This window comes from Bufo gargarizans, chromosome 6 (assembly GCF_014858855.1).
Source record: "Bufo gargarizans isolate SCDJY-AF-19 chromosome 6, ASM1485885v1, whole genome shotgun sequence".
NCBI lineage: Eukaryota > Metazoa > Chordata > Amphibia > Anura > Bufonidae > Bufo > Bufo gargarizans.
The window spans coordinates 185889484-185916681 of NC_058085.1; the positions used below are offsets into that span (position 1 = coordinate 185889484).

The following is a 27198-nucleotide window of genomic DNA, read 5'->3' on the forward strand; positions in this document are numbered from 1 at the left end:
TACAGTCCTAACCTCAGTATCTGAGGAAAGGGATTTATGGGTCATTATTTCAGAAGACTTAAAGGTAGGCAGACAATGTCATAGAGCAGCAGGAAATGCTAGCAGAATGCTTGGGTGTATAGGGAGAGGCGTTACCAGTAGAAAGAGGGAGGTGCTCATGCCGCTCTACAGAGCACTAGTGAGATCTCATTTGGAGTATTGTGTGGAGTACTGGAGACCATATCTCCAGAAGGATATTGATACTTTGGAGAGCGTTCAGAGAAGAGCTACTAAACTAGTACATGGATTGCAGGATAAAAGGTACCAGGAAAGATTAAAGGACCTTAACATGTATAACTTGGAAGAAAGACGAGACAGAGGGGATATGATAGAAACTTTTAAATACATAAAGAGAATCAACATGGTAAAGGAGGACAGAATAAAAGAAGAACAACTGCTACAAGAGGACATTGTTTTAAATTAGAGGGGCAAAGGTTTAAAAGTAATATCAGGAAGTATTACTTTACTGAGAGAGTAGTGGATGCATGGAATAGCCTTCCTGCAGAAGTGGTAGCTGCAAATACAGTGAAGGAGTTCATGCATGGGATAGGCATAAGGCCATCCTTCATATAAGATAGGGCCACGGGCTTTTTGCTGACCCATTGAAATTGGACATGTTCTTTTTTTGCAGAACGGACATGCGCAAAATGGACCGGAATAGAACATGTTCTATTTTTTTGCTGAACAGATATACGGACATACGGACAAGGAAAGCACACAGAGTAATTTCCTTTTTTGCGTCCCATCGAGGTTCTGCATACGGGTCGCAAACAGAATGGAACGGACACAGACAAACAATTTGTTTGTGTGTGTGAGCCTTAATGCTGAGCTTTAATTAGATATAATAGTTATTGTCAGATGATCATAACTTTTTTATGATGTTTTCCATAATATAATAAACATTATCTATTATTTGGACTTGCATGTGTGCTGTACAGAGGTGGACATAGAAAGTAGATGACCATTTTGCAAGAATGGTGCTAAGAAGTTATAAGGTCCATTCCTTTAAAAGGGTAAATGGTGAAGGGCTGCCTTGAATTGGATAACTTCTTCACCAGTCTGAAGTTATTAAGTTAGTTCATGCTTATTTGTTTATATTATATTTTGTATTGTATGGAAACTCCTTTTCATACAGTATGAAGAGTGTCCTGAAATTAATGGAGCTTTAAAATAAATATTAATAATAATAATAATAATAATAACCTAAACCCTTTCATTTTTCCCCTTTTTGATCAAACAAATATATAATACTAGGGATATTTGGCTTTTTCGGGTGAAACTTATGGAAAACGTCAAATGTTCACGCTACAGTGATATTATATCATGAAAGTAGGGTATTTAAGTAGAAGCATGCAATGGTGATTTCCTCATCTCAAACAATTTATTGAAACAAAATCCAACAGCAGAAGTGGGTAAAACCCCACAAAAATGTCAATGTTTCAATAACTTGTCGTGTAGCTTTGTGCATCAAGTATAGCTTGACAACAGCATCTCATGCTGTTCACAAGTCAACTTATTGTCTGCTGAGGCATGGCATACCACTCGTCTTGATGGACGGCCTTTAGGTCATTGAAGTTCTGGGGTACAGAGTTATTAGCCTCTACAAGGCAATTTAGCTGATCCCATTGGTTTTCAATGGGATTCAGGTCTGGAGAAAGTGCGGCCCACTCCATTTCATGTACCCCAGTCTCCAGCAGCCATTTCCTAGTAATGCAACCTCAATGAGCTGGTGCATTGTCATCCTTGAAGATGAAATTGGGCCTGTCTTGTTCATGCAGAGGCACAATAACTGGATTAATTATGTTAATCAAGTAGTATGGGCATGTCACTGTACCATTCACAAAGTGTAGTGCAGTTCTGCATTGACTAGACACATCTGCTTACACTGTAACACCACCACCACCAAAGGCTTATCTGATATCAACAGTGGCTGATGCATAGCACTCTGGGATGCCATCATTTATTCTCAGCGTGAATTGACTTTTATCAGTAAATAGCACTGATGTCCATTGGTCACTTGTCCAGCATAGATGTTCCCTGGCACATGCAAAACAAAGATGCTTATGCCTGGTGGTGTGGTCAGGTACCCTTGCAGGTCATCTAGCACGCATAACACACTGATGAAAATGGTTTTAAATGGTATGACATGATACTTAGATGCTTCTCACCACCTGCCTGGAGTTGTGTGACATTCATCATCTGGTTCTGCAGGAAGGACAGTGTTCAAAATGAATGAATGGCCAAATGATGTCGACTTGCATGCCTTTCTGTGACTCTAAGCTCAGTGGCCACTTCCATCTGAGAACATCCTGCTTGAAGCCTCGCAATGGTGAGGTACTGTTGATCAATTGTTAGTGTTGAAATTTCACCCACAAGTTTTGATCTAATAATTGTATTTGTTATTTTAGTTACAAAAAGCACTCAGCATGGGCTATCTATGTTAGCAGTGCTTAGGGTTGAACATTCTAACAATTCCATAAGTGTCCTCTGGCTTTCTTAAAACATGAACAATTTCACACAAACATAATGCAGACTCAAGTCCAGTACTAACCATGATGCTGTCAATTCTGTTTTTTAGACCTGAGGTCAGGCCGGAACTTTTGTCTATAATATAGGTGCAGAAATGTGCCTATATTATGCTTGTGTGAAATTGGCCTTATATAGATTTTTTTTTTTTATCATTAAATGTACTTATTAAGCAACAATAAATAACTTAACAATATGTTTGAACTTCCAATTTTTGCCCCCTACTTATCACTGATAAAAAACAAAATATCCTAGAATATGCAATGTCCTAAAGAAGTGGTCTGCAATATATAGCTCTCCAGCTGGAACAAATAGCAATATACCACAAATTGGGATTTGTAGTTTTGCCACAGCTGGAGAGCAACAGTTTAAAGCCCATTCTTTAAAGTCACTTAAAAGACAGAGCTTCACTTTCAGCACAGTCAGAAAAGAACACCTACTAAACAATCAGATATTTAAAGGGCGGTGGATCAACCTGATTAAGAGGTTATGTTTATCAGAGAGAACTGCCCTCATGTGCCTACATTATGAAGTGATATTAATGACATAGCATATAGGGGGAAATTTCTATATACCGCCCTATAAAATTAGGTAAGATATGGTGGAGCATTGTGTGACAAATATAATATGATGTGTATTATAGAGATGAGTGAAATGATTCTAAACTAATCAGATTTGTTAAAAGTTTTACAAGCATTTGTGACACAAAACCGAATCCACCATTTCACTGTGAAAATTGGAAGAGCAATAGACAGGAAAGATGAAGGATTACATGACACTGGGGGAAAGAGGAGGGGGAGCTTGCCCTGATTGGCTCAGAGGCGGCCATACTGTTGGGGAACTGTTGGGGACCCAAAACAACAAAGTCCCATGGAGGAGGAAGTGGAGGAGGAGGATGAGGATCTACCACTGGAGGAGGGGGAATAAGAGTCATGAAGACTGATGTTGATAATGATGCTGGCCATGACAACTAATCTTTGCAGTGGTGTTGGGGGGAAGGTGGGTGTGAAGCAAAAAAGAAATTAGTTCTTGGGCACACTTGCAAGCATAGAAAGCTGCATGCTTGTTTGCTTACGTACTGACAGCATGAAGCAATCCGATGATTACTAAATAGCCATGCTTTTGGACCCGCTGTATCAAAGCAAAATGAGGGAATGTTTTCCTTTTGCCAAAAGGAAGGGCCAATTTGCTTAATTATCAGGATACACTGTGTAGGAAGCTTGCTGCAGCTGTTGATGAGCAGTTACCTGTCACCCACGTGTCTAAACAGGAGCCTCCTCTTGCCCCCCCCCCTGCCAGTCATCCACCTCCCACTGTCTTTGCTACCACGAACAGCAAAAGCTGTAGTAGCAGCAGTCAGTTCACTATTGCCAACATGATGGAGGAGATTTTCCATGTGCTGCACAAGGCTGGTACAAATCAGTTCAGTTCTACCTGGACTGTGATCTTTCTCTGGTGGTCTCTATGTTCCTTAACCAATGGACTTCTTGGAAAGCAGATTGGAACAGTAACCAAACTGACCTAGTTTACTCTCTGAGGAAAGTCTTGTACAGCCTCCGGTGTGATCTCAGAAAGAGTTTTCAGTGCAGCAGGTGTCATCTTCACGCCCAAACGGACAACGTTGTTCTCTGCCTATGTACTAAAAATCACTTTTGTCAAAATGAATGAGGTTTGGATACCTGCAGATTTCCCCACACTTCTGGCTGAGGCCAATGAATAGACTTGTCATTGCTGACTGTGGCTATTTATTACTGACCTCATTACGCTGCCTGATTTCCTACCATCATTTTCCATACCATATGGCTACTTCTGCCATCACTGCAGCTGCTACTCCTGGCTGATTATCCTCCTACTGCCACTTACATTACCTCTACTGCCACTACAATTATCCCTACACAGCTGCCTCTACTACTACTACTACCAAAACACATTTGCACACACATTTATGGCTCTGTATTTTCTATACTGTGCACTTAAAACTTCTACACATCTTGCCCTTTACATATCCACACTCTACTTCCAAATAAAATATATACTTTTTGGAGGCTTTTTCAGCTTCAGAACAATACATTGTTTCTTCTGACAATTAACTCTTGTGTGTGTATAAATATGGACAGGCATTCTGCCACCATTAACAAATATATTTTGGACGCTTGTTTGTTATAAAAATTAACAAGTATGTGTGTATTTCAACAGTGCCAGGGATCTGTTCGAGTTAAGGCATAGTTTTGGTTCCAACATTTTTATTTTTTTTTCTCAGATAATTCTGTGTGTGCAGGAATTTTTTTTTTATAAATGTTTCTAATATTAAAAATCATAACACATACAATAGCATGGTGGCAGACAGTTATTAAGACCACCATTTTAGACGCCAGTCTCAATATGCCCTATACCTGGTGGTGGATCCATCTGAGTTGTAAAGAGGAGCTGACCTCTTTATAACTTCAGTGGATCCACCACTGCTTCTAAATGTAAGATAGCTTCCAAGCTGTTTAGACCATTTTCTACGACTGAAACAGCCGTAGAAAATGGTAAATGAGACGGGCCTTCTGCCCCTTCCCCTTCCTTGCCCATGCCACAACCACTTTTTTATACCTGGCGTGAGCGGGGAAATGTTGCAGATTGTGGTGCAACTAACCATTCCACAATCTGCTCCTGAAATATGCCAAACATAAATGACCCCCAGTATGTTTTTAAACATGATGTTTATAAACACCATCAACCATATGTTTACCAATAGCTACAGTATATACCGTCAGTGTCACTCTGACATTATTTGTTATTGCTGTCATGGTGTTAAAGAACTTAAAGTGTGTGTGTGGGAGGAATAAGCAAACATTTGTAAAACAATATTAAAAAATTATTAAAATACTAAAAAAAATCCTAGAAGACCTGAGAGTTTCATATACAAATTTTCAGGACAATTTGAGCACTTTTTATTCATATAGAATCTATTCAACCACTAATCATTATTTTTTTATTTTATTTGATAAATCGGACACAAAATGAATTTCAAGAAGTTTGCTCATCTCTAGTGCTTAAGTGTGTTACCATGTACACAATTTCAGATATCTCTCAGCTTCAGGTGTTATTATATATGAGACCAAATAACATAATGTATATTTCTTCCAGGAGCCTTTCTACATGTTGCAGCCCCAGCCAAAGGAGTAGGATGCTGCAGAGAAATGCCTTTCGGAGAACTCCACCACTGCCCAGGGGTCGCCTCAATGGGATTACAGGACCAGCATATCAGCAGCTGGAGGAGCCTGGACTTATAGATCAGGACACAATACCTTGTCAAGGGTAGGTGATGAAAACAACTGAAGCATGAAAATACAATATCAATCTCAAGATTAAAAAAGCAGAAGCATATCTGTTTTAATCTTGTGAGCTTCTACTTTCTCATGTTCCTAGAGCATGAAACATTAAAATCAAAGAAATATTTTAAACATAGATGACTGGAGGAGATAGCTCCTTTAATTTTGTATTGACTCTACCATAAAATAATATCAAGCTTTTTAATTTGTTCTTGATTTTTGAATCATGACTATTTGGCAGCTGGTTTTTGAATATTTATAGCTTGTGAGTAGGGATGAGCGAACTCGAACTGTATAGTTCGGGTTCGTACCGAATTTTGGGGTGTCCGTGACACGGACCCGAACCCGGACATTTTCGTAAAAGTCCGGGTTCGGGTTCGGTGTTCGTCGCTTTCTTGGCGCTTTTGTGACGCTTTCTTGGCGCTTTTTGAAAGGCTGCAAAGCAGCCAATCAACAAGCGTCATACTACTTGCCCCAAGAGGCCATCACAGCCATGCCTACTATTGGCATGGCTGTGATTGGCCAGAGCACCATGTGACCCAGCCTCTATTTAAGCTGGAGTCACATAGCGCCGCCCGTCACTCTGCTCTGATTAGCGTAGGGAGAGGTTGCGGCTGCGACAGTAGGGCGAGATTAGGCAGATTAACTCCTCCAAAGGACTTGATTAACTGATCGATCTGCAGCTGTGGATCATTGAGCTGCTGATCCTCAATTGCTCACTGTTTTTAGGCTGCACAGACCGTTTGTCAGTCTCATTTTTCTGGGGTGATCGGCGGCCATTTTGTGTCTTGTGGTGCGCCAGCACAAGCTGCGACCAAGTGCATTTAACCCTCAATGGTGTGGTTGTTTTTTGGCTAAAGCCTACATCAGGGTGAAGCTGTCACACCAAGTGCATTTAACCAGCAATAGTCTGTTCATTTTTTGGCCATATACAAAATCAGGGGCAAGCTGCGCCTGTCACCAAGTGCATTTAACCCTCAATGGTGTGGTTGTTTTTTGGCTAAAGCCTACATCAGGGTGAAGCTGTCACACCAAGTGCATTTAACCAGCAATAGTCTGTTCATTTTTTGGCCATATACAAAATCAGGGGCAAGCTGCGCCTGTCACCAAGTGCATTTAACCCTCAATGGTGTGGTTGTTATTTGGCTAAAGCCTACATCAGGGTGAAGCTGTCACACCAAGTGCATTTAACCAGCAATAGTCTGTTCATTTTTTGGCCATATACAAAATCAGGGGCAAGCTGCGCCTGTCACCAAGTGCATTTAACCCTCAATGGTGTGGTTGTTATTTGGCTAAAGCCTACATCAGGGTGAAGCTGTCACACCAAGTGCATTTAACCAGCAATAGTCTGTTCATTTTTTGGCCATATCCCAGTCTAATTCTGTCACTAAATCCATACCGGTCACCCAGCGCCTAAATACTAGGCCTCAAATTTATATCCAGCTAAATCTGTCCCTAGTGCTGTAGCTGGGCGAGTTATTTAGTGTCCGTTCAAGCACATTTCTTGTTCTGGGTTGAAATACAATTCTCAATTTAGCAATTTCATAATTTAGTGGTTCCTGCTATATCAGAGCTCTTTGAAATCTATCCCAAAAAGGGTATATAATATTGAAGGTGCACATAGGGTCATTCAGAGTAACTTCACACACACCCGCTACTGTGTATTTCCAAGTCTAATTCTGTCACTAAATCCATACCGGTGACCCAGCGCCTAAATACTAGGCCTCAAATTTAATTCCCTCTAAATCTCTCGTTACCCACCGCTGTACTGTTGTTGCTGGGCAAGATATTTAGTGTCCGTCAAAGCACATTTTTTGTTCTGGGTTGAAGTACAATTCCCAATTTAGCAATTTCATAATTTAGTGGTTTCTGCTATATCAGAGCTATTTGAAATCTATCCCAAAAAGGGTATATAATATTGAAGGTGCACATAGGGTCATTCAGAATAACTTCACACACACCCGCTACTGTGTATTTCCAAGTCTAATTCTGTCACTAAACCCATACCTGTCACCCAGCGCCTAAATACTAGGCCTCAAATTTAAATCCCTCTAAATCTCTCGTTACCGTTGTCCTGTTGTAGCTGGGAAAGTTATTTAGTGCCCGTCAAAGCACATTTTTTGTTCTGGGTTGAAGTACAATTCCCAATTTAGCAATTTCATAATTTAGTGGTTCCTGCTATATCAGAGCTATTTGAAATCTATCCCAAAAAGGGTATATAATATTGAAGGTGCACATAGGGTCATTCAGAATAACTTCACACACACCCGCTACTGTGTATTTCCAAGTCTAATTCTGTCACTAAATCCATACCGGTGACCCAGCGCCTAAATACTAGGCCTCAAATTTAATTCCCTCTAAATCTCTCGTTACCCACCGCTGTACTGTTGTTGCTGGGCAAGATATTTAGTGTCCGTCAAAGCACATTTTTTGTTCTGGGTTGAAGTACAATTCCCAATTTAGCAATTTCATAATTTAGTGGTTTCTGCTATATCAGAGCTATTTGAAATCTATCCCTAAAAGGGTATATAATATTGAAGGTGCACATAGGGTCATTCAGAATAACTTCACACACACCCGCTACTGTGTATTTCCAAGTCTAATTCTGTCACTAAATCCATACCGGTGACCCAGCGCCTAAATACTAGGCCTCAAATTTAATTCCCTCTAAATCTCTCGTTACCCACCGGTGTACTGTTGTTGCTGGGCAAGATATTTAGTGTCCGTCAAAGCACATTTTTTGTTCTGGGTTGAAGTACAATTCCCAATTTAGCAATTTCATAATTTAGTGGTTTCTGCTATATCAGAGCTATTTGAAATCTATCCCTAAAAGGGTATATAATATTGAAGGTGCACATAGGGTCATTCAGAATAACTTCACACACACGCTTCTGTGCATTTCCAAGTCTAATTCTGTCACTAAATCCATACCGGTGACCCAGCGCCTAAATACTAGGCCTCAAATTTAAATCCCTCTAAATCTCTCGTTACCCACCACTGTACTGTTGTTGCTGGGCAAGATATTTAGTGTCCGTCAAAGCACATTTTTTGTTCTGGGTTGAAGTACAATTCCCAATTTAGCAATTTCATAATTTAGTGGTTTCTGCTATATCAGAGCTATTTGAAATCTATCCCTAAAAGGGTATATAATATTGAAGGTGCACATAGGGTCATTCAGAATAACTTCACACACACGCTTCTGTGCATTTCCAAGTCTAATTCTGTCACTAAATCCATACCGGTGACCCAGCGCCTAAATACTAGGCCTCAAATTTAAATCCCTCTAAATCTCTCGTTACCCACCACTGTACTGTTGTTGCTGGGCAAGATATTTAGTGTCCGTCAAAGCACATTTTTTGTTCTGGGTTGAAGTACAATTCCCAATTTAGCAATTTCATAATTTAGTGGTTTCTGCTATATCAGAGCTATTTGAAATCTATCCCTAAAAGGGTATATAATATTGAAGGTGCACATAGGGTCATTCAGAATAACTTCACACACACGCTTCTGTGCATTTCCAAGTCTAATTCTGTCACTAAATCCATACCGGTGACCCAGCGCCTAAATACTAGGCCTCAAATTTAAATCCCTCTAAATCTCTCGTTACCCACCGCTGTACTGTTGTTGCTGGGCAAGATATTTAGTGTCCGTCAAAGCACATTTTTTGTTCTGGGTTGAAGTACAATTCCCAATTTAGCAATTTCATAATTTAGTGGTTTCTGCTATATCAGAGCTATTTGAAATCTATCCCTAAAAGGGTATATAATATTGAAGGTGCACATAGGGTCATTCAGAATAACTTCACACACACGCTTCTGTGCATTTCCAAGTCTAATTCTGTCACTAAATCCATACCGGTGACCCAGCGCCTAAATACTAGGCCTCAAATTTAATTCCCTCTAAATCTCTCGTTACCCACCGCTGTACTGTTGTTGCTGGGCAAGATATTTAGTGTCCGTCAAAGCACATTTTTTGTTCTGGGTTGAAGTACAATTCCCAATTTAGCAATTTCATAATTTAGTGGTTTCTGCTATATCAGAGCTATTTGAAATCTATCCCTAAAAGGGTATATAATATTGAAGGTGCACATAGGGTCATTCAGAATAACTTCACACACACCCGCTACTGTGTATTTCCAAGTCTAATTCTGTCACTAAATCCATACCGGTGACCCAGCGCCTAAATACTAGGCCTCAAATTTAATTCCCTCTAAATCTCTCGTTACCCACCGGTGTACTGTTGTTGCTGGGCAAGATATTTAGTGTCCGTCAAAGCACATTTTTTGTTCTGGGTTGAAGTACAATTCCCAATTTAGCAATTTCATAATTTAGTGGTTTCTGCTATATCAGAGCTATTTGAAATCTATCCCTAAAAGGGTATATAATATTGAAGGTGCACATAGGGTCATTCAGAATAACTTCACACACACGCTTCTGTGCATTTCCAAGTCTAATTCTGTCACTAAATCCATACCGGTGACCCAGCGCCTAAATACTAGGCCTCAAATTTAAATCCCTCTAAATCTCTCGTTACCCACCGCTGTACTGTTGTTGCTGGGCAAGATATTTAGTGTCCGTCAAAGCACATTTTTTGTTCTGGGTTGAAGTACAATTCCCAATTTAGCAATTTCATAATTTAGTGGTTTCTGCTATATCAGAGCTATTTGAAATCTATCCCTAAAAGGGTATATAATATTGAAGGTGCACATAGGGTCATTCAGAATAACTTCACACACACGCTTCTGTGCATTTCCAAGTCTAATTCTGTCACTAAATCCATACCGGTGACCCAGCGCCTAAATACTAGGCCTCAAATTTAAATCCCTCTAAATCTCTCGTTACCCACCGCTGTACTGTTGTTGCTGGGCAAGATATTTAGTGTCCGTCAAAGCACATTTTTTGTTCTGGGTTGAAGTACAATTCCCAATTTAGCAATTTCATAATTTAGTGGTTTCTGCTATATCAGAGCTATTTGAAATCTATCCCTAAAAGGGTATATAATATTGAAGGTGCACATAGGGTCATTCAGAATAACTTCACACACACGCTTCTGTGCATTTCCAAGTCTAATTCTGTCACTAAATCCATACCGGTGACCCAGCGCCTAAATACTAGGCCTCAAATTTAAATCCCTCTAAATCTCTCGTTACCCACCGCTGTACTGTTGTTGCTGGGCAAGATATTTAGTGTCCGTCAAAGCACATTTTTTGTTCTGGGTTGAAGTACAATTCCCAATTTAGCAATTTCATAATTTAGTGGTTTCTGCTATATCAGAGCTATTTGAAATCTATCCCTAAAAGGGTATATAATATTGAAGGTGCACATAGGGTCATTCAGAATAACTTCACACACACGCTTCTGTGCATTTCCAAGTCTAATTCTGTCACTAAATCCATACCGGTCACCCAGCGCCTAAATACTAGGCCTCAAATTTATATCCCGCTGATTTTGAATACAATACATTGGGCCAAATAATATATTTGTTGTTGTGGTGAACCATAACAATGAGAAAAACATCTAGTAAGGGACGCGGACGTGGACATGGTCGTGGTGGTGTTAGTGGACCCTCTGGTGCTGGGAGAGGACGTGGCCGTTCTGCCACATCCACACGTCCTAGTGTACCAACTACCTCAGGTCCCAGTAGCCGCCAGAATTTACAGCGATATATGGTGGGGCCCAATGCCGTTCTAAGGATGGTAAGGCCTGAGCAGGTACAGGCATTAGTCAATTGGGTGGCCGACAGTGGATCCAGCACGTTCACATTATCTCCCACCCAGTCTTCTGCAGAAAGCGCACAGATGGCGCCTGAAAACCAACCCCATCAGTCTGTCACATCACCCCCATGCATACCAGGGAAACTGTCTCAGCCTCAAGTTATGCAGCAGTCTCTTATGCTGTTTGAAGACTCCGCTGGCAGGGTTTCCCAAGGGCATCCACCTAGCCCTTCCCCAGCGGTGAAAGACATAGAATGCACTGACGCACAACCACTTATGTTTCCTGATGATGAGGACATGGGAATACCACCTCAGCATGTCTCTGATGATGACGAAACACAGGTGCCAACTGCTGCGTCTTTCTGCAGTGTGCAGACTGAACAGGAGGTCAGGGATCAAGACTGGGTGGAAGACGATGCAGGGGACGATGAGGTCCTAGACCCCACATGGAATGAAGGTCGTGCCACTGACTTTCACAGTTCGGAGGAAGAGGCAGTGGTGAGACCGAGCCAACAGCGTAGCAAAAGAGGGAGCAGTGGGCAAAAGCAGAACACCCGCCGCCAAGAGACTCCGCCTGCTACTGACCGCCGCCATCTGGGACCGAGCACCCCAAAGGCAGCTTCAAGGAGTTCCCTGGCATGGCACTTCTTCAAACAATGTGCTGACGACAAGACCCGAGTGGTTTGCACGCTGTGCCATCAGAGCCTGAAGCGAGGCATTAACGTTCTGAACCTGAGCACAACCTGCATGACCAGGCACCTGCATGCAAAGCATGAACTGCAGTGGAGTAAACACCTTAAAACCAAGGAAGTCACTCAGGCTCCCCCTGCTACCTCTTCTGCTGCTGCCGCCTCGGCCTATTCTGCTGCTGCCGCCTCGGCCTCTTCCTCCGCCTCTGGAGGAACGTTGGCACCTGCCGCCCAGCAAACAGGGGATGTACCACCAACACCACCACCACCACCTCCGTCACCAAGCGTCTCAACCATGTCACACGCCAGCGTTCAGCTCTCCATCTCACAAACATTTGATAGAAAGCGTAAATTCCCACCTAGCCACCCTCGATCCCTGGCCCTGAATGCCAGCATTTCTAAACTACTGGCCTATGAAATGCTGTCATTTAGGCTGGTGGACACAGACAGCTTCAAACAGCTCATGTCGCTTGCTGTCCCACAGTATGTTGTTCCCAGCCGGCACTACTTCTCCAAGAGAGCCGTGCCTTCCCTGCACAACCAAGTATCCGATAAAATCAAGTGTGCACTGCGCAACGCCATCTGTAGCAAGGTCCACCTAACCACAGATACGTGGACCAGTAAGCACGGCCAGGGACGCTATATCTCCCTAACTGCACACTGGGTAAATGTAGTGGCAGCTGGGCCCCAGGCGGAGAGCTGTTTGGCGCACGTCCTGCCGCCGCCAAGGATCGCAGGGCAACATTCTTTGCCTCCTGTTGCCACCTCCTCCTTCTCGGCTTCCTCCTCCTCTTCTTCCACCTGCTCATCCAGTCAGCCACACACCTTCACCACCAACTTCAGCACAGCCCGGGGTAAACGTCAGCAGGCCATTCTGAAACTCATATGTTTGGGGGACAGGCCCCACACCGCACAGGAGTTGTGGCGGGGTATTGAACAACAGACCGACGAGTGGTTGCTGCCGGTGAGCCTCAAGCCCGGCCTGGTGGTGTGTGATAATGGGCGAAATCTCGTTGCAGCTCTGGGACTAGCCAATTTGACGCACATCCCTTGCTTGGCGCATGTGCTGAATTTGGTGGTGCAGAAGTTCATTCACAACTACCCCGACATGTCAGAGCTGCTGCATAAAGTGCGGGCCGTCTGTTCGCGCTTCCGGCGTTCACATCCTGCCGCTGCTCGCCTGTCTGCGCTACAGCGTAACTTCGGCCTTCCCGCTCACCGCCTCATATGCGACGTGCCCACCAGGTGGAACTCCACCTTGCACATGCTGGACAGACTGTGCGAGCAGCAGCAGGCCATAGTGGAGTTTCAGCTGCAGCACGCACGGGTCAGTCGCACTACAGAACAGCACCACTTCACCACCAATGACTGGGCCTCCATGCGAGACCTGTGTGCCCTGTTGCGCTGTTTCGAGTACTCCACCAACATGGCCAGTGGCGATGACACCGTTATCAGCGTTACAATACCACTTCTATGTCTCCTTGAGAAAACACTTAGGGCGATGATGGAACAGGAGGTGGCCCAGGAGGAGGAGGAGGAGGATGAGGAAGAGGGGTCATTTTTAGCACTTTCAGGCCAGTCTCTTCGAAGTGACTCAGAGGGAGGTTTTTTGCAACAGCAGAGGCCAGGTACAAATGTGGCCAGCCAGGGCCCACTACTGGAGGACGAGGAGGACGAGGATGAGGAGGAGGTGGAGGAGGATGAGGATGAAGCATGGTCACAGCGGGGTGGCACCCAACGCAGCTCGGGTCCATCACTGGTGCGTGGCTGGGGGGGAAAGGCAGGACGATGACGATACGCCTCCCACAGAGGACAGCTTGTCCTTACCCCTGGGCAGCCTGGCACACATGAGCGACTACATGCTGCAGTGCCTGCGCAACGACAGCAGAGTTGCCCACATTTTAACCTGTGCGGACTACTGGGTTGCCACCCTGCTGGATCCACGCTACAAAGACAATGTGCCCACCTTACTTCCTGCACTGGAGCGTGATAGGAAGATGCGCGAGTACAAGCGCACGTTGGTAGACGCGCTACTGAGAGCATTCCCAAATGTCACAGGGGAACAAGTGGAAGCCCAAGGCCAAGGCAGAGGAGGAGCAAGAGGTCGCCAAGGCAGCTGTGTCACGGCCAGCTCCTCTGAGGGCAGGGTTAGCATGGCAGAGATGTGGAAAACTTTTGTCAACACGCCACAGCTAACTGCACCACCACCTGATACGCAACGTGTTAGCAGGAGGCAACATTTCACTAACATGGTGGAACAGTACGTGTGCACACCCCTCCACGTACTGACTGATGGTTCGGCCCCATTCAACTTCTGGGTCTCTAAATTGTCCACGTGGCCAGAGCTAGCCTTTTATGCCTTGGAGGTGCTGGCCTGCCCGGCAGCCAGCGTTTTGTCTGAACGTGTATTCAGCACGGCAGGGGGCGTCATTACAGACAAACGCAGCCGCCTGTCTACAGCCAATGTGGACAAGCTGACGTTCATAAAAATGAACCAGGCATGGATCCCACAGGACCTGTCCGTCCCTTGTCCAGATTAGACATTAACTACCTCCCCATAACCATATATTATTGGACTCCAGGGCACTTCCTCATTCAATCCTATTTTTATTTTCATTTTACCATTATATTGCGATGCTACCCAAAGTTGAATGAACCTCTCCTCTGCCTGTGTGCTAGGCCTAAATATATGCCAATGGACTGTTGCAGTGGTGGCTGACATGAAGCCTGATTCTCTGCTATGACATGCAGACTAATTCTCTGCTGACATGAAGCCAGATTGTCTGTTACGGGACCTCTCTCCTCTGCCTGGGTGCTGGGCCTAAATTTATGACCATGGACTGTTGCAGTGGTGGCTGACGTGAAGCCTGATTCTCTGCTATGACATGCAGACTGATTCTCTGCTGACATGAAGCCAGATCGTCTGTTACGGGACCTCTCTGCTCTGCCTGTGTGCTAGGCCTAAATATATGCCAATGGACTGTTGCAGTGGTGGGTGACGTGAAGCCTCATTCTCTGCTATGACATGCAGACTGATTCTCTGCTGACATGAAGCCAGATTGTCTGTTACGGGACCTCTCTGCTCTGCCTGTGTGCTAGGCCTAAATATATGCCAATGGACTGTTGCAGTGGTGGGTGACGTGAAGCCTCATTCTCTGCTATGACATGCAGACTGATTCTCTGCTGTCATGAAGCCAGATTGTCTGTTACGGGACCTCTCTGCTCTGCCTGTGTGCTAGGCCTAAATATATGCCAATGGACTGTTGCAGTGGTGGGTGACGTGAAGCCTCATTCTCTGCTATGACATGCAGACTGATTCTCTGCTGTCATGAAGCCAGATTGTCTGTTACGGGACCTCTCTGCTCTGCCTGTGTGCTAGGCCTAAATATATGCCAATGGACTGTTGCAGTGGTGGGTGACGTGAAGCCTCATTCTCTGCTATGACATGCAGACTGATTCTCTGCTGACATGAAGCCAGATTGTCTGTTACGGGACCTCTCTGCTCTGCCTGTGTGCTAGGCCTAAATATATGCCAATGGACTGTTGCAGTGGTGGGTGACGTGAAGCCTCATTCTCTGCTATGACATGCAGACTGATTCTCTGCTGTCATGAAGCCAGATTGTCTGTTACGGGACCTCTCTGCTCTGCCTGTGTGCTAGGCCTAAATATATGCCAATGGACTGTTGCAGTGGTGGGTGACGTGAAGCCTCATTCTCTGCTATGACATGCAGACTGATTCTCTGCTGACATGAAGCCAGATTGTCTGTTACGGGACCTCTCTGCTCTGCCTGTGTGCTAGGCCTAAATATATGCCAATGGACTGTTGCAGTGGTGGGTGACGTGAAGCCTCATTCTCTGCTATGACATGCAGACTGATTCTCTGCTGTCATGAAGCCAGATTGTCTGTTACGGGACCTCTCTGCTCTGCCTGTGTGCTAGGCCTAAATATATGCCAATGGACTGTTGCAGTGGTGGGTGACGTGAAGCCTCATTCTCTGCTATGACATGCAGACTGATTCTCTGCTGACATGAAGCCAGATTGTCTGTTACGGGACCTCTCTGCTCTGCCTGTGTGCTAGGCCTAAATATATGCCAATGGACTGTTGCAGTGGTGGGTGACGTGAAGCCTCATTCTCTGCTATGACATGCAGACTGATTCTCTGCTGACATGAAGCCAGATCCTCTGTTACGGGAGCTCTCTCCTCTGCCTGGGTGCTGGGCCTAAATTTATGACAATTGACTGTTGCAGTGGTGGGTGACGTGAAGCCTGATTCTCTGCTATGATATGAAGACTGATTCTCTGCTGACATGAAGCCAGATTGTCTGTTACGGGACCTTTCTCCTCTGCCTGGGTTCTGGGCCTAAATTTATGAAAATTGACTCTTACAGTGGTGGGTGACGTGAAGCCTGATTCTAGGCTATGATATGAAGACTGATTCTCTGCTGACATGAAGCCAGATTGTCTGTTACGGGACCTTTCTCCTCTGCCTGGGTTCTGGGCCTAAATTTATGAAAATTGACTCTTACAGTGGTGGGTGACGTGAAGCCTGATTCTCTGCTATGATATGAAGACTGATTCTCTGCTGACATGAAGCCAGATTCTCTGTTACGGGACCTCTCTCCTCTGCCTGGGTGCTGGGCCTAAATTTATGACAATGGACTGTTGCAGTGGTGGCTGACGTGAAGCCTGATTCTCTGCTATGACATGCAGACTGATTCTCTGCTGTCATGAAGCCAGATTGTCTGTTACGGGACCTCTCTGCTCTGCCTGTGTGCTAGGCCTAAATATATGCCAATGGACTGTTGCAGTGGTGGCTGACGTGAAGCCTCATTCTCTGCTATGACATGCAGACTAATTCTCTGCTGACATGAAGCCAGATTGTCTGTTACGGGACCTCTCTCCTCTGCCTGGGTGCTGGGCCTAAATTTATGACAATGGACTGTTGCAGTGGTGGCTGACGTGAAGCCTGATTCTCTGCTATGACATGCAGACTAATTCTCTGCTGACATGAAGCCAGATTGTCTGTTACGGGACCTCTCTCCTCTGCCTGGGTGCTGGGCCTAAATATATGCCAATGGACTGTTGCAGTGGTGGCTGACGTGAAGCCTCATTCTCTGCTATGACATGCAGACTAATTCTCTGCTGTCATGAAGCCAGATTGTCTGTTACGGGACCTCTCTGCTCTGCCTGTGTGCTAGGCCTAAATATATGCCAATGGACTGTTGCAGTGGTGGGTGACGTGAAGCCTGATTCTCTGCTATGACATGCAGACTGATTCTCTGCTGACATGAAGCCAGATTGTCTGTTACGGGACCTCTCTGCTCTGCCTGTGTGCTAGGCCTAAATATATGCCAATGGACTGTTGCAGTGGTGGGTGACGTGAAGCCTCATTCTCTGCTATGACATGCAGACTGATTCTCTGCTGACATGAAGCCAGATTCTCTGTTACGGGACCTCTCTCCTCTGCCTGTGTGTGTGCTGGGCCTAAATATATGCCAATGGACTGTTGCAGTGGTGGCTGACGTGAAGCCTCATTCTCTGCTATGACATGCAGACTAATTCTCTGCTGACATGAAGACAGATTCTCTGTTACGGGACCTCCCTCCTCTGCCTGGGTGCTGGGCCTAAATATATGCCAATGGACTGTTGCAGTGGTGGCTGACGTGAAGCCTCATTCTCTGCTATGACATGCAGACTGATTCTCTGCTGACATGAAGCCAGATTCTCTGTTACGGGACCTCTCTCCTCTGCCTGTGTGTGTGCTGGGCCTAAATATATGCCAATGGACTGTTGCAGTGGTGGCTGACGTGAAGCCTCATTCTCTGCTATGACATGCAGACTGATTCTCTGCTGACATGAAGCCAGATTCTCTGTTACGGGACCTCTCTCCTCTGCCTGTGTGTGTGCTGGGCCTAAATATATGCCAATGGACTGTTGCAGTGGTGGCTGACGTGAAGCCTCATTCTCTGCTATGACATGCAGACTAATTCTCTGCTGACATGAAGCCAGATTCTCTGTTACGGGACCTCTCTCCTCTGCCTGTGTGTGTGCTGGGCCTAAATATATGCCAATGGACTGTTGCAGTGGTGGCTGACGTGAAGCCTCATTCTCTGCTATGACATGCAGACTAATTCTCTGCTGACATGAAGACAGATTCTCTGTTACGGGACCTCTCTCCTCTGCCTGGGTGCCGGGGCCTAAATATCTGAGAATGGACTGTTCCAGTGGTGGGTGACGGGAAGCCAGATTCTCTGCTATGGAACCTCTCTCCAATTGATTTTGGTTAATTTTTATTTATTTAATTTTTATTTTAATTCATTTCCCTATCCACATTTGTTTGCAGGGGATTTACCTACATGTTGCTGCCTTTTGCAGCCCTCTAGCTCTTTCCTGGGCTGTTTTACAGCCTTTTTAGTGCCGAAAAGTTCGGGTCCCCATTGACTTCAATGGGGTTCGGGTTCGGGACGAAGTTCGGATCGGGTTCGGATCCCGAACCCGAACATTTCCGGGATGTTCGGCCGAACTTCTCGAACCCGAACATCCAGGTGTTCGCTCAACTCTACTTGTGAGTCATAGGATAGAATACATTTTCTGAAGGAAAATTACATCTTTACATGTAAGGTAGTATCACATAAGCATCATTTTCATTAGACCTTATACACTTTTGACCTTATAAATAGGAATGATAAGAAGATGTGAACTCCATCAGCCATGTACTGTACTACCTTATTTGTTGAAAATATTTGTTTCCAGTAACATACTTTTTTTTTTTTTTTATTAAAGTAGCTATGGAAATTACCAGGATGGTGAAATGCTTGCACTGCATTTCCATACCATGTTTGAAATTCAATTTATGTTTCCCAAACTCCTGGGGTAAGCAATTTCCCTTTGCACTCCTTACTTCCAGTGTGAAAGGAAAATTGCTTCCCCTAGGGGTCTGAAACTGGTTATGATAATTGAAATATATTAAATTAAATTAAAATGTAAAATTACAGAGCCTTCTGTTTAAGTGGTGGTTACATGCTAGTTCAAACGCTCTTAAACATCCTTGTAACATTTTTTTATTCTATAGAATAGGAAATGTATTTGTTTTACAGCCATTTTTTGCATAATTAAAGTAAGTACCTTCCTGTCTCTACATGTGGTGCTACCTCTCTGTTGCACCTGGCTTTAAGGTTTTTACATAGAGAGTACAATTTGATATTATGAAACTTATGAATATAGAAAACATTTTTAAAATGGTGTGACTGCCTTTTTTTTCCTGCTAATAGAGATAGGTAGAGAGTAAGAAAGAGATGGCACAAAGCAGTTAAAATATATCACCCAAACAGGGAGTTACAAGTTGTCTGCATGTTTGAAGATAGAAAATGCTAACTGGTGTGATTATAGAGGTCTCAGCTCTGCAATCTCTGTGCTCAGTGAGAAGGGAAGAGGAGTAGATGCAGGTACATTGTAAGCTAAGTTTTTTGAAAAAGTGATGACCATAATCGAGCTGCGGTTCCACTGTATTTGTAAAATGGCAGACAATGACAACTTCCTGTTAGTAAATTAGGAAAAAGAGAGGTCTTTAGCATAAATGACTGAGCTTTAAAGGGGGCTTTACATTGAGAATCCACAAGCATTGTAACATTTTTATTTTTCCCTTGAGGTGTACATTACATGATAATATAATTTGGCGTACCTAGTGCTTAATGGTTATCTCCCAAAAGTGATCACTTGCTAAAGTAATGAACCTCAAGCTTACCAAATTGTGGTTGCTGAAGTATCTGTAGAAAATGTTTAACTTAAACATTGCCTGCAAAACAATATGGTTACAACTACAACATAATTAATAAATATAACACGTCAAAATAAAATTCATTTTTATGAATATTTATCTACCTTACATAGTATATATAACGTTAAACATATATCATTTCATGATGTTTGTATCTGATGTTTGTGATTAATATTATCAGAGATGAGCAACGTTTTAAAAAATTGGTTGCTTTGTCTAATTTCACCAAAAAGCTTGCTTTGTAACAAATTAATTTGTCGCAAAGCGCATTCTATCAGGTCTATCACTGCCTGCAGTTAAACTGCAGGGAGAAAGTATATTGGTGTATATCACTGGTAGCGAAAAAGTTACTATGCGTCAGAATGATAGGTAGGTCAGACATATGGACATATGCATCATCATGCAGGCCACCAATATTGCTAGCTAACCCCTAGCTAAACCAAAAGGAAAACATATAGCATCCTTCAGTAAAGAAAAAAAAAATGCTACCTGCAGTAGCTTTGTCCCAGTGACTCTTTAGTAGAATAAAATAAGGACAAAGAGGCATTGCCAATAAAGTAGTGGAGAAAAACAGGTTATTTTAATCCAGGTTATGACAGTGCAAACACATGCATTTGAATCCCTTCTGTTTGATGTAGAATGACTGTGCATAACTATAAGGCTCATTTCACACTTCAGTTATTTGGTCTGTAATTGTCAGCCCAAAACAGGTGCGGATCAAACCTACAGAACAGGTGCAGAGTTATTCATGATAGCTAACAGAAGTGTGAACTCAGCCTTAAAGGTCAATGTTAGTGTCAGGTCAAATTTATCGGTGTGGACATAACTGTGCAGTGGCCCAAGATTCAAGTAGTGGTCGCATGACAGTAGGGAGGGTGTCAGCAGTAAGGCTATGTTCACATGACGTTCTTCTGATCGGTCAGAAGAACAGCCCAAAAAAGTGGATCCTGTATGTTGAACATCTGCCTTCAAACCATCAGTATTTGATCAGAATTTAATCAGTATTTCTACAGCAAAAACAGGAGTGGAGCCAAAACACACATGTGAGGGAAATATTTTCATGTCTTATTTTTATTGGACCCACTCCTGCTTTTGGCTTCCAAATCATGATCAAATTCTGATGCAAAATACTGACAGAGAGATTGAGGCCTCATGATCAATGTGTTTTGCATGTGTTTTGGCTATTAGCATCTGAAATCTGTTTTATTTTGATAAAAAATAAATGCATGCAGGACTTTATTGGCTTTATCACTCAGTCGATATTTGGTCAGCTTTTAGCATCAGTATTTGTTCAGTAATCATAAGGCAAAAACAGGAGAGAATTCAAAACAAAGATAAACATGTGATATAAATATTTACATGTCTTCTGTGTTTTCTAGTCTGATGCATAGGCACTGGTGTGTGGAAATCCTAGTTTATTCACACCTGATTCATCTTTAGTAAGGTTAATCTCTCAACATTTTGTGACAAAAGACAACTAAATACCACACTAAATACCTGCTCTGACGCCAGACTAATGGCCGGGAAGGAAAGCTTGCCTCACGTAAACTCAGCCAGTTGCAGCAACAATTTGAGTTTGGCTGACCAGTAGTCCAGGCAATCTTATATCTGGGATGACAGGGTGAAGTCCAAATATACCACCAGCTGCTGGTACATGTTGTGCTCCATGTCCTGCTGCTGCAAAGTGGTTTCTTCAGTAGGTGGCTGAAGAAAAGTGCTCATCAGAAACTCAAGACTCAAGACTTAAGTTGCTGCTGATGGAGCTGTTGCTGTTCCTGCCCATACACCCCCTTATAGCAGTCATTGCAGTGGAACATGATCTCAGAGGGTTCTCCTGGTTAGAGATCTTTGTGAGGCTGGGCAATGGCACACTTAGGTAGCGACCAATTGACTTCAAAAGATGTCTCAATGGTAGTTGAGTTTTTCATCCCTCTCAGAGGAGCTAACAATGTGGAGAGCCAGTAATCATCCATCTGTCACTACTCAAGCATCTGGCCATTTCCGCAAGGGACTCAGAGGGACTCCCTGCCTCCATCTCCACTACATACTGCCACGGGGTCATCTTTGTCTCTTTGTCATTACCCTCAAGCTCCTCATGGTCCTCTCCTGTCACCTGGGCAGATAAACTACCTAGATCTGTATAGAATTCTTGGCCGTTTATATCATCCTTGTCCTCCTCCTGTGCCTCCACAGCGATCATGGCTAGTGTTGAGCGAGCATGCTCGGCCGAATACCTGTTCGGCTCGACCATCGCTACGAGTACTCGACTAAATACTTTGGGTGCTCGAGTACAATTTAATACAATGGAAGTCAATGGGAGAACTCCAGGCACCCCCCGCTCAGAAGAGAAGAGGGTGTCTGGTTCATAAAAAAAAGTTAGAAATTGATAGAAACCCCATCAAAATGGTTTGGAAACAGCATCAGGAGGATAGCTGGATGCATCTTAGACTCATATTATGTATGACATACAACAGGCAACCAGAGAATGGCAATATGCCAAAATCCAGGTATGTGCAAGTCATCCATCTATCCATTAGACAGATAACAGCCAGCATAACTTACAATGGCAGCCTTGTGCACTATGAGATATTCCAAACCAGCTCTCATCTGACTGAGAACCAGTAAACCACAAAGTTATGCGTCTGTTGGATGGCTTGGGCGGACCTGATGTCAAGGAACCATGAACCAGACGTACAACAAGAGATAAGTGGAAATAAGAAGGCTTTATTGAAAATCAAGCTGTAAGGCAAAAGTCCAAACGGATGGCTAAACCGAAGCAGGGTCTTGCGAAGCCAGAGGTCAGGAACCAGGAGGGTAATCAGACGAAGCCTGGATTAGGAACCAGCAGGGTAGTCAGACGAAGCCTGGATCAGGAACCAGCAGGGTAGTCAGACGAAGCCAGGATCAGGAACCAGAAGCAGCAGCAGACTTAGAAGCATGTGAACACAGGAGGACCAAGCAAGGAACTGAAGCCACAGACCTCCTATATATATGAGCTAGGCATCCAGCTCCTCCCAGTGGGAAGGAGAAGCCGCCGGGTGGGAGGCTCCAAGAAACCCAGAAACCAAGATGGCCGCCAGCACATGTCAAACGAAGGAGAACAGCAAGAAGGTAAGACCATGACAGTACCTCCCCCTCAAGGGCCCCTCCTCCGCGGAGTAAAGAACGGTTTCTGAGGGAAGTGTGCGTGGAAGGCTCGGAGCAAGGCAGGAGCATGGACATCTGCGGAGGGAACCCAGGAACGCTCCTCTGGACCATAACCACGCCAATGGACCAAAAACTGCCCCCGACCGCGGACCAGGCGTGAGTCCAGGATATTGCTCACCTCATACTCCTCACGATTGCCCACTTGGACCGGACGAGGCCGAGGAACCGAGGAAGTGAAACGATTACACACCAGTGGCTTCAACAGGGAGACATGAAACACGTTGGAGATCCGCATGCCAGGAGGAAGCGCAAGGGCATAGGCTACCGGGTTTACCCTGCGAAGCACTCGGAAGGGACTAACAAAGCGAGGCGCCAGCTTGGGAGTGGGCACTCGAAGGTTGAGGTTGCGGGTGGACAACCATACGCGGTCTCCGACCTGGTAGGAAGGAGCGGGCGCTCGTCTGCGATCAGCCTGGAGTCTCTGGCGCTGCGCAGAGACCTCAAGGGACCTCTGGATCTGTACCCAAGAAGCACGTAGGACGGAAAGGTGATCCTCCACAGCCGGAATATCCTGGGGAGAGAATACCTCCGGTAACACGGCAGGTTGGAACCCATAATTGGCCATGAAGGGAGACGTCCCAGAGGAAGAGTTCACCGCCGTGTTCCTGGCAAACTCAGCCCAAGGCAGGAGGTCAACCCAATTGTCTTGGTGATCGGAGACATAGCAACGAAGGAATTGCTCCAAGGCCTGATTGGATCGTTCTGCGGCCCCATTGGACTGAGGGTGGTAGGCCGAGGAGAAAGAGAGATGAATCCCCAACTGGGAGCAAAAGGAGCGCCAGAACCTGGACACAAACTGACTCCCCCGATCCGAGACAATCTCCTTGGGCAAACCGTGCAACCGGAAGACCTCCCTGGCAAAAATCGTGGCCAACTCTTGTGCAGAGGGTAACTTCTTGAGAGGAACACAGTGGCACATTTTGGAAAACCGATCCACAATCATGAGAATGACCGTATGGCCTCGGGATGCAGGGAGGTCCACAATGAAATCCATCCCCAGGTGTGACCATGGAAGCTCCCTGGTGGCTATGGGTTGCAAAAGGCCCAACGGACGGTGCCGAGGGGACTTACTCTGGGCACAAACGGAACATGCCGCTACATATGCGGCGATGTCGGAACGTAGAGAAGGCCACCAGAACAGACGTGAAACAGCCCAGGACAGCTGATTCTTTCCAGGATGCCCCGCGGCCTTGGAGTTATGGTAGGTTCGCAACAACCGAGTGCGCAACTCCTCAGGCACAAAACATCTGCCGTTGGGTCTCCCAGAGGGAGCACCAGATTGAGCCGCCAAAATCTGCTCACCCAGGGGAGAGGTCAGGCTGGTGCGAATGGCGGCCAGGATCTGATTCGGAGGTATGACCGAAGTCGGAATCGACTCCTCCCCGGACAGCTCGGAGTACTGCCGTGATAAGGCATCCGCTCTGATGTTCTTGGAACCGGGTAGGTAGGAGACCACGTAATTAAAACGTGACAAGAACAGAGCCCATCTGGCCTGACGTGGTGTCAATCTCTTGGCCTCAGAGAGGTAGGTCAGATTCTTGTGGTCCGTCAGGATGAGAACCGGAACCACCGAGCCCTCGAGCAAGTGCCTCCATTCTTTAAGGGCCTGCACGATGGCCAATAACTCCATGTCACCAATCTGATAGTTGCACTCCGCGGAAGACAGTTTCCGGGAGTAAAACCCACAAGGAAGCAGAGGACCCTCTGGTGTTCTACGCTGAGACAGAAGGGCGCCTACTCCCGTCTCAGACGCGTCCACCTCGAGGACAAAAGGCAACCCAGGGTTGGGATGCGACAGAATCGGAGCCGACACAAAGGCGGACTTTAGAGCCTCAAAAGCTCGGATGGCCTCGAGCGGCCAGACCTGGGGATTACTGCCCTTCCTGGTCAGATCCGTGAGAGGCTTGGCTAGCATGGAAAAGTCCCTGATGAACTTCCGATAATAATTGGCGAAGCCCAAAAAGCGCTGCAGGGCACGAAGACCACTGGGCTGGGGCCACTGTAAGACAGCCGAAACCTTCTCAGGATCCATGGAGAACCCCTCAGCGGAAATGATGTAACCTAAGAAGGTTACCTGGGATCGGTGAAATTCGCATTTCTCAAGCTTACCGAACAGCTTGTTCTCTCGTAACCGTTGCAACACTCGTCTGACATCCAGAATGTGGGCCTCCATGGATTCAGAATATACCAAGATGTCATCCAAATAGACCACCATACACTCCTGCAACAGGTCACGGAAAACATCGTTGATGAATTCCTGGAAGACTGCGGGCGCATTGCACAACCCAAAGGGCATAACCAAGGATTCATAATGACCGGTCCTGGTGTTAAACGCGGTCTTCCACTCATCGCCCGCCTTGATCCTTACCAGGTTATATGCCGCCCTCAGGTCGAGTTTGGTAAAGACCGTGGCCCCTTTGAGGCGATCGAACAGCTCGGAAATCAAGGGTATCGGGTAAGCGTTCTTGATCGTGATGCGATTGAGACCCCTGTAATCGATGCAAGGCCTTAACTCACCGCCCTTCTTTTTCACAAAGAAAAATCCAGCCCCTGCCGGGGACGAGGATTTGCGAATGTGTCCGCGTGAAAGCGCCTCCCTCACGTACTCCTCCATGGCCTCATTCTCCGCTACCGACAGTGGATAGACTTTGCCACGAGGAGGAACGGCACCAGATTGTAACTCTATGGCACAATCGTATGGGCGGTGCGGAGGTAGGGCAACCGCACGCACCTTATCGAATACATCCCGGTACTCCTCGTATTCAGGAGGCAACAGAGAGTCCGAGGAAGTACACAGCAACTTGACAGACCCATGGATGCAACTAGCCCCACACTGCGGTGACCATGAGAGGATCTCGGCCGACCTCCAATCGAAAGTCGGATTATGCTTCTGGAGCCAGGGGTACCCCAAGACCATCGAGTAGTGTGGAGACGAAATAACCTGGAGACAGACCGACTCTCTGTGAACGGCACCAATGGCCATCCCCACTGGAAGGGTCTCATGAGTCACGTGTGGCGGCAGAAGGGGTCTGCCGTCTATCGCCTCAAGAGCCAGTGGGGAACCTCGAGGCTGCAGAGGAATGGAATTGGCGGCAGCGAACACACTATCAATGAACAAACCACCAGCACCAGAGTCCACCAACGCCTGAGTCGTCACCGAGCCCCCGACCCAGGAGAGGACAACAGTGATCAGTGGTTTGTCAACACGGGAAACCGGGGACGAGGAGACTCCACCCAAGATCTGCCCCCGACAGGATCTCAGGTGCGAGCTTTTCCCGGACGGTTCGGGCATGCCAACCGAAAATGCCCACCGAGACCACAGTACATGCATCGGCCCTCGCGTCTCCGGAGTGCCCTCTCCCCCTCGGACAGGCGAGCAAACCCCAGCTGCATGGGTTCACCCCCAGACAAGTCATCCCCAGGAGGCGTGGGAGGAGAGGGAGGCACGGGTGGGACAGCAAACGTAGGCGCCAATCTGTTAGAAGACCTCCGCAGGCTCTCCTTAAAGGAAGGTCTCTCCCTGAGTCTGGTGTCAATCAAAATCAGGAAAGAAATAAGAGACTCAAGCTCCACTGGTAGGTCCTTAGCTGCAACCTCATCCTTCAAGGCATCCGAGAGACCATGAGAGAAAGCAGCGACCAGAGCCTCATTATTCCAGCCCACCTCTGCTGCCAGGGTACGAAACTCAATGGCGTATTCAGCTACGGATCGTGAACCCTGTCTGATGGACATAAGGAGCTTCGCAGCAGAGGCAGCACGAGCCGGCACATCGAATACCTTCCGAAGAGAAGCAACAAAACCGGAAAACTCGGCAACCACCGGATTGTTGTTCTCCCATAAAGGGCTGGCCCAGGCCAAGGCCTTGTCTGAGAGCAGCGAGATCAAGAAGCCCACCTTTGATCTCTCAGTAGGAAAGGCATGTGGCAGCA

The 27198-nt window shown here is 45.7% G+C and overlaps 1 protein-coding gene across 1 annotated transcript in view; it reads left to right on the forward strand.

The window, feature by feature from the left end:
- The window catches only part of NRG3 (neuregulin 3), a 1217439-nt gene that overhangs the window by 1128453 nt on the left and 61788 nt on the right, over positions 1 to 27198 (forward strand). Inside the window, exon 8 of the mRNA XM_044298081.1 lies at positions 5698 to 5868. Within this exon, the coding sequence (XP_044154016.1) occupies positions 5698 to 5868 (171 nt within the window). The remainder of the gene's footprint in view (positions 1 to 5697; positions 5869 to 27198) is intronic.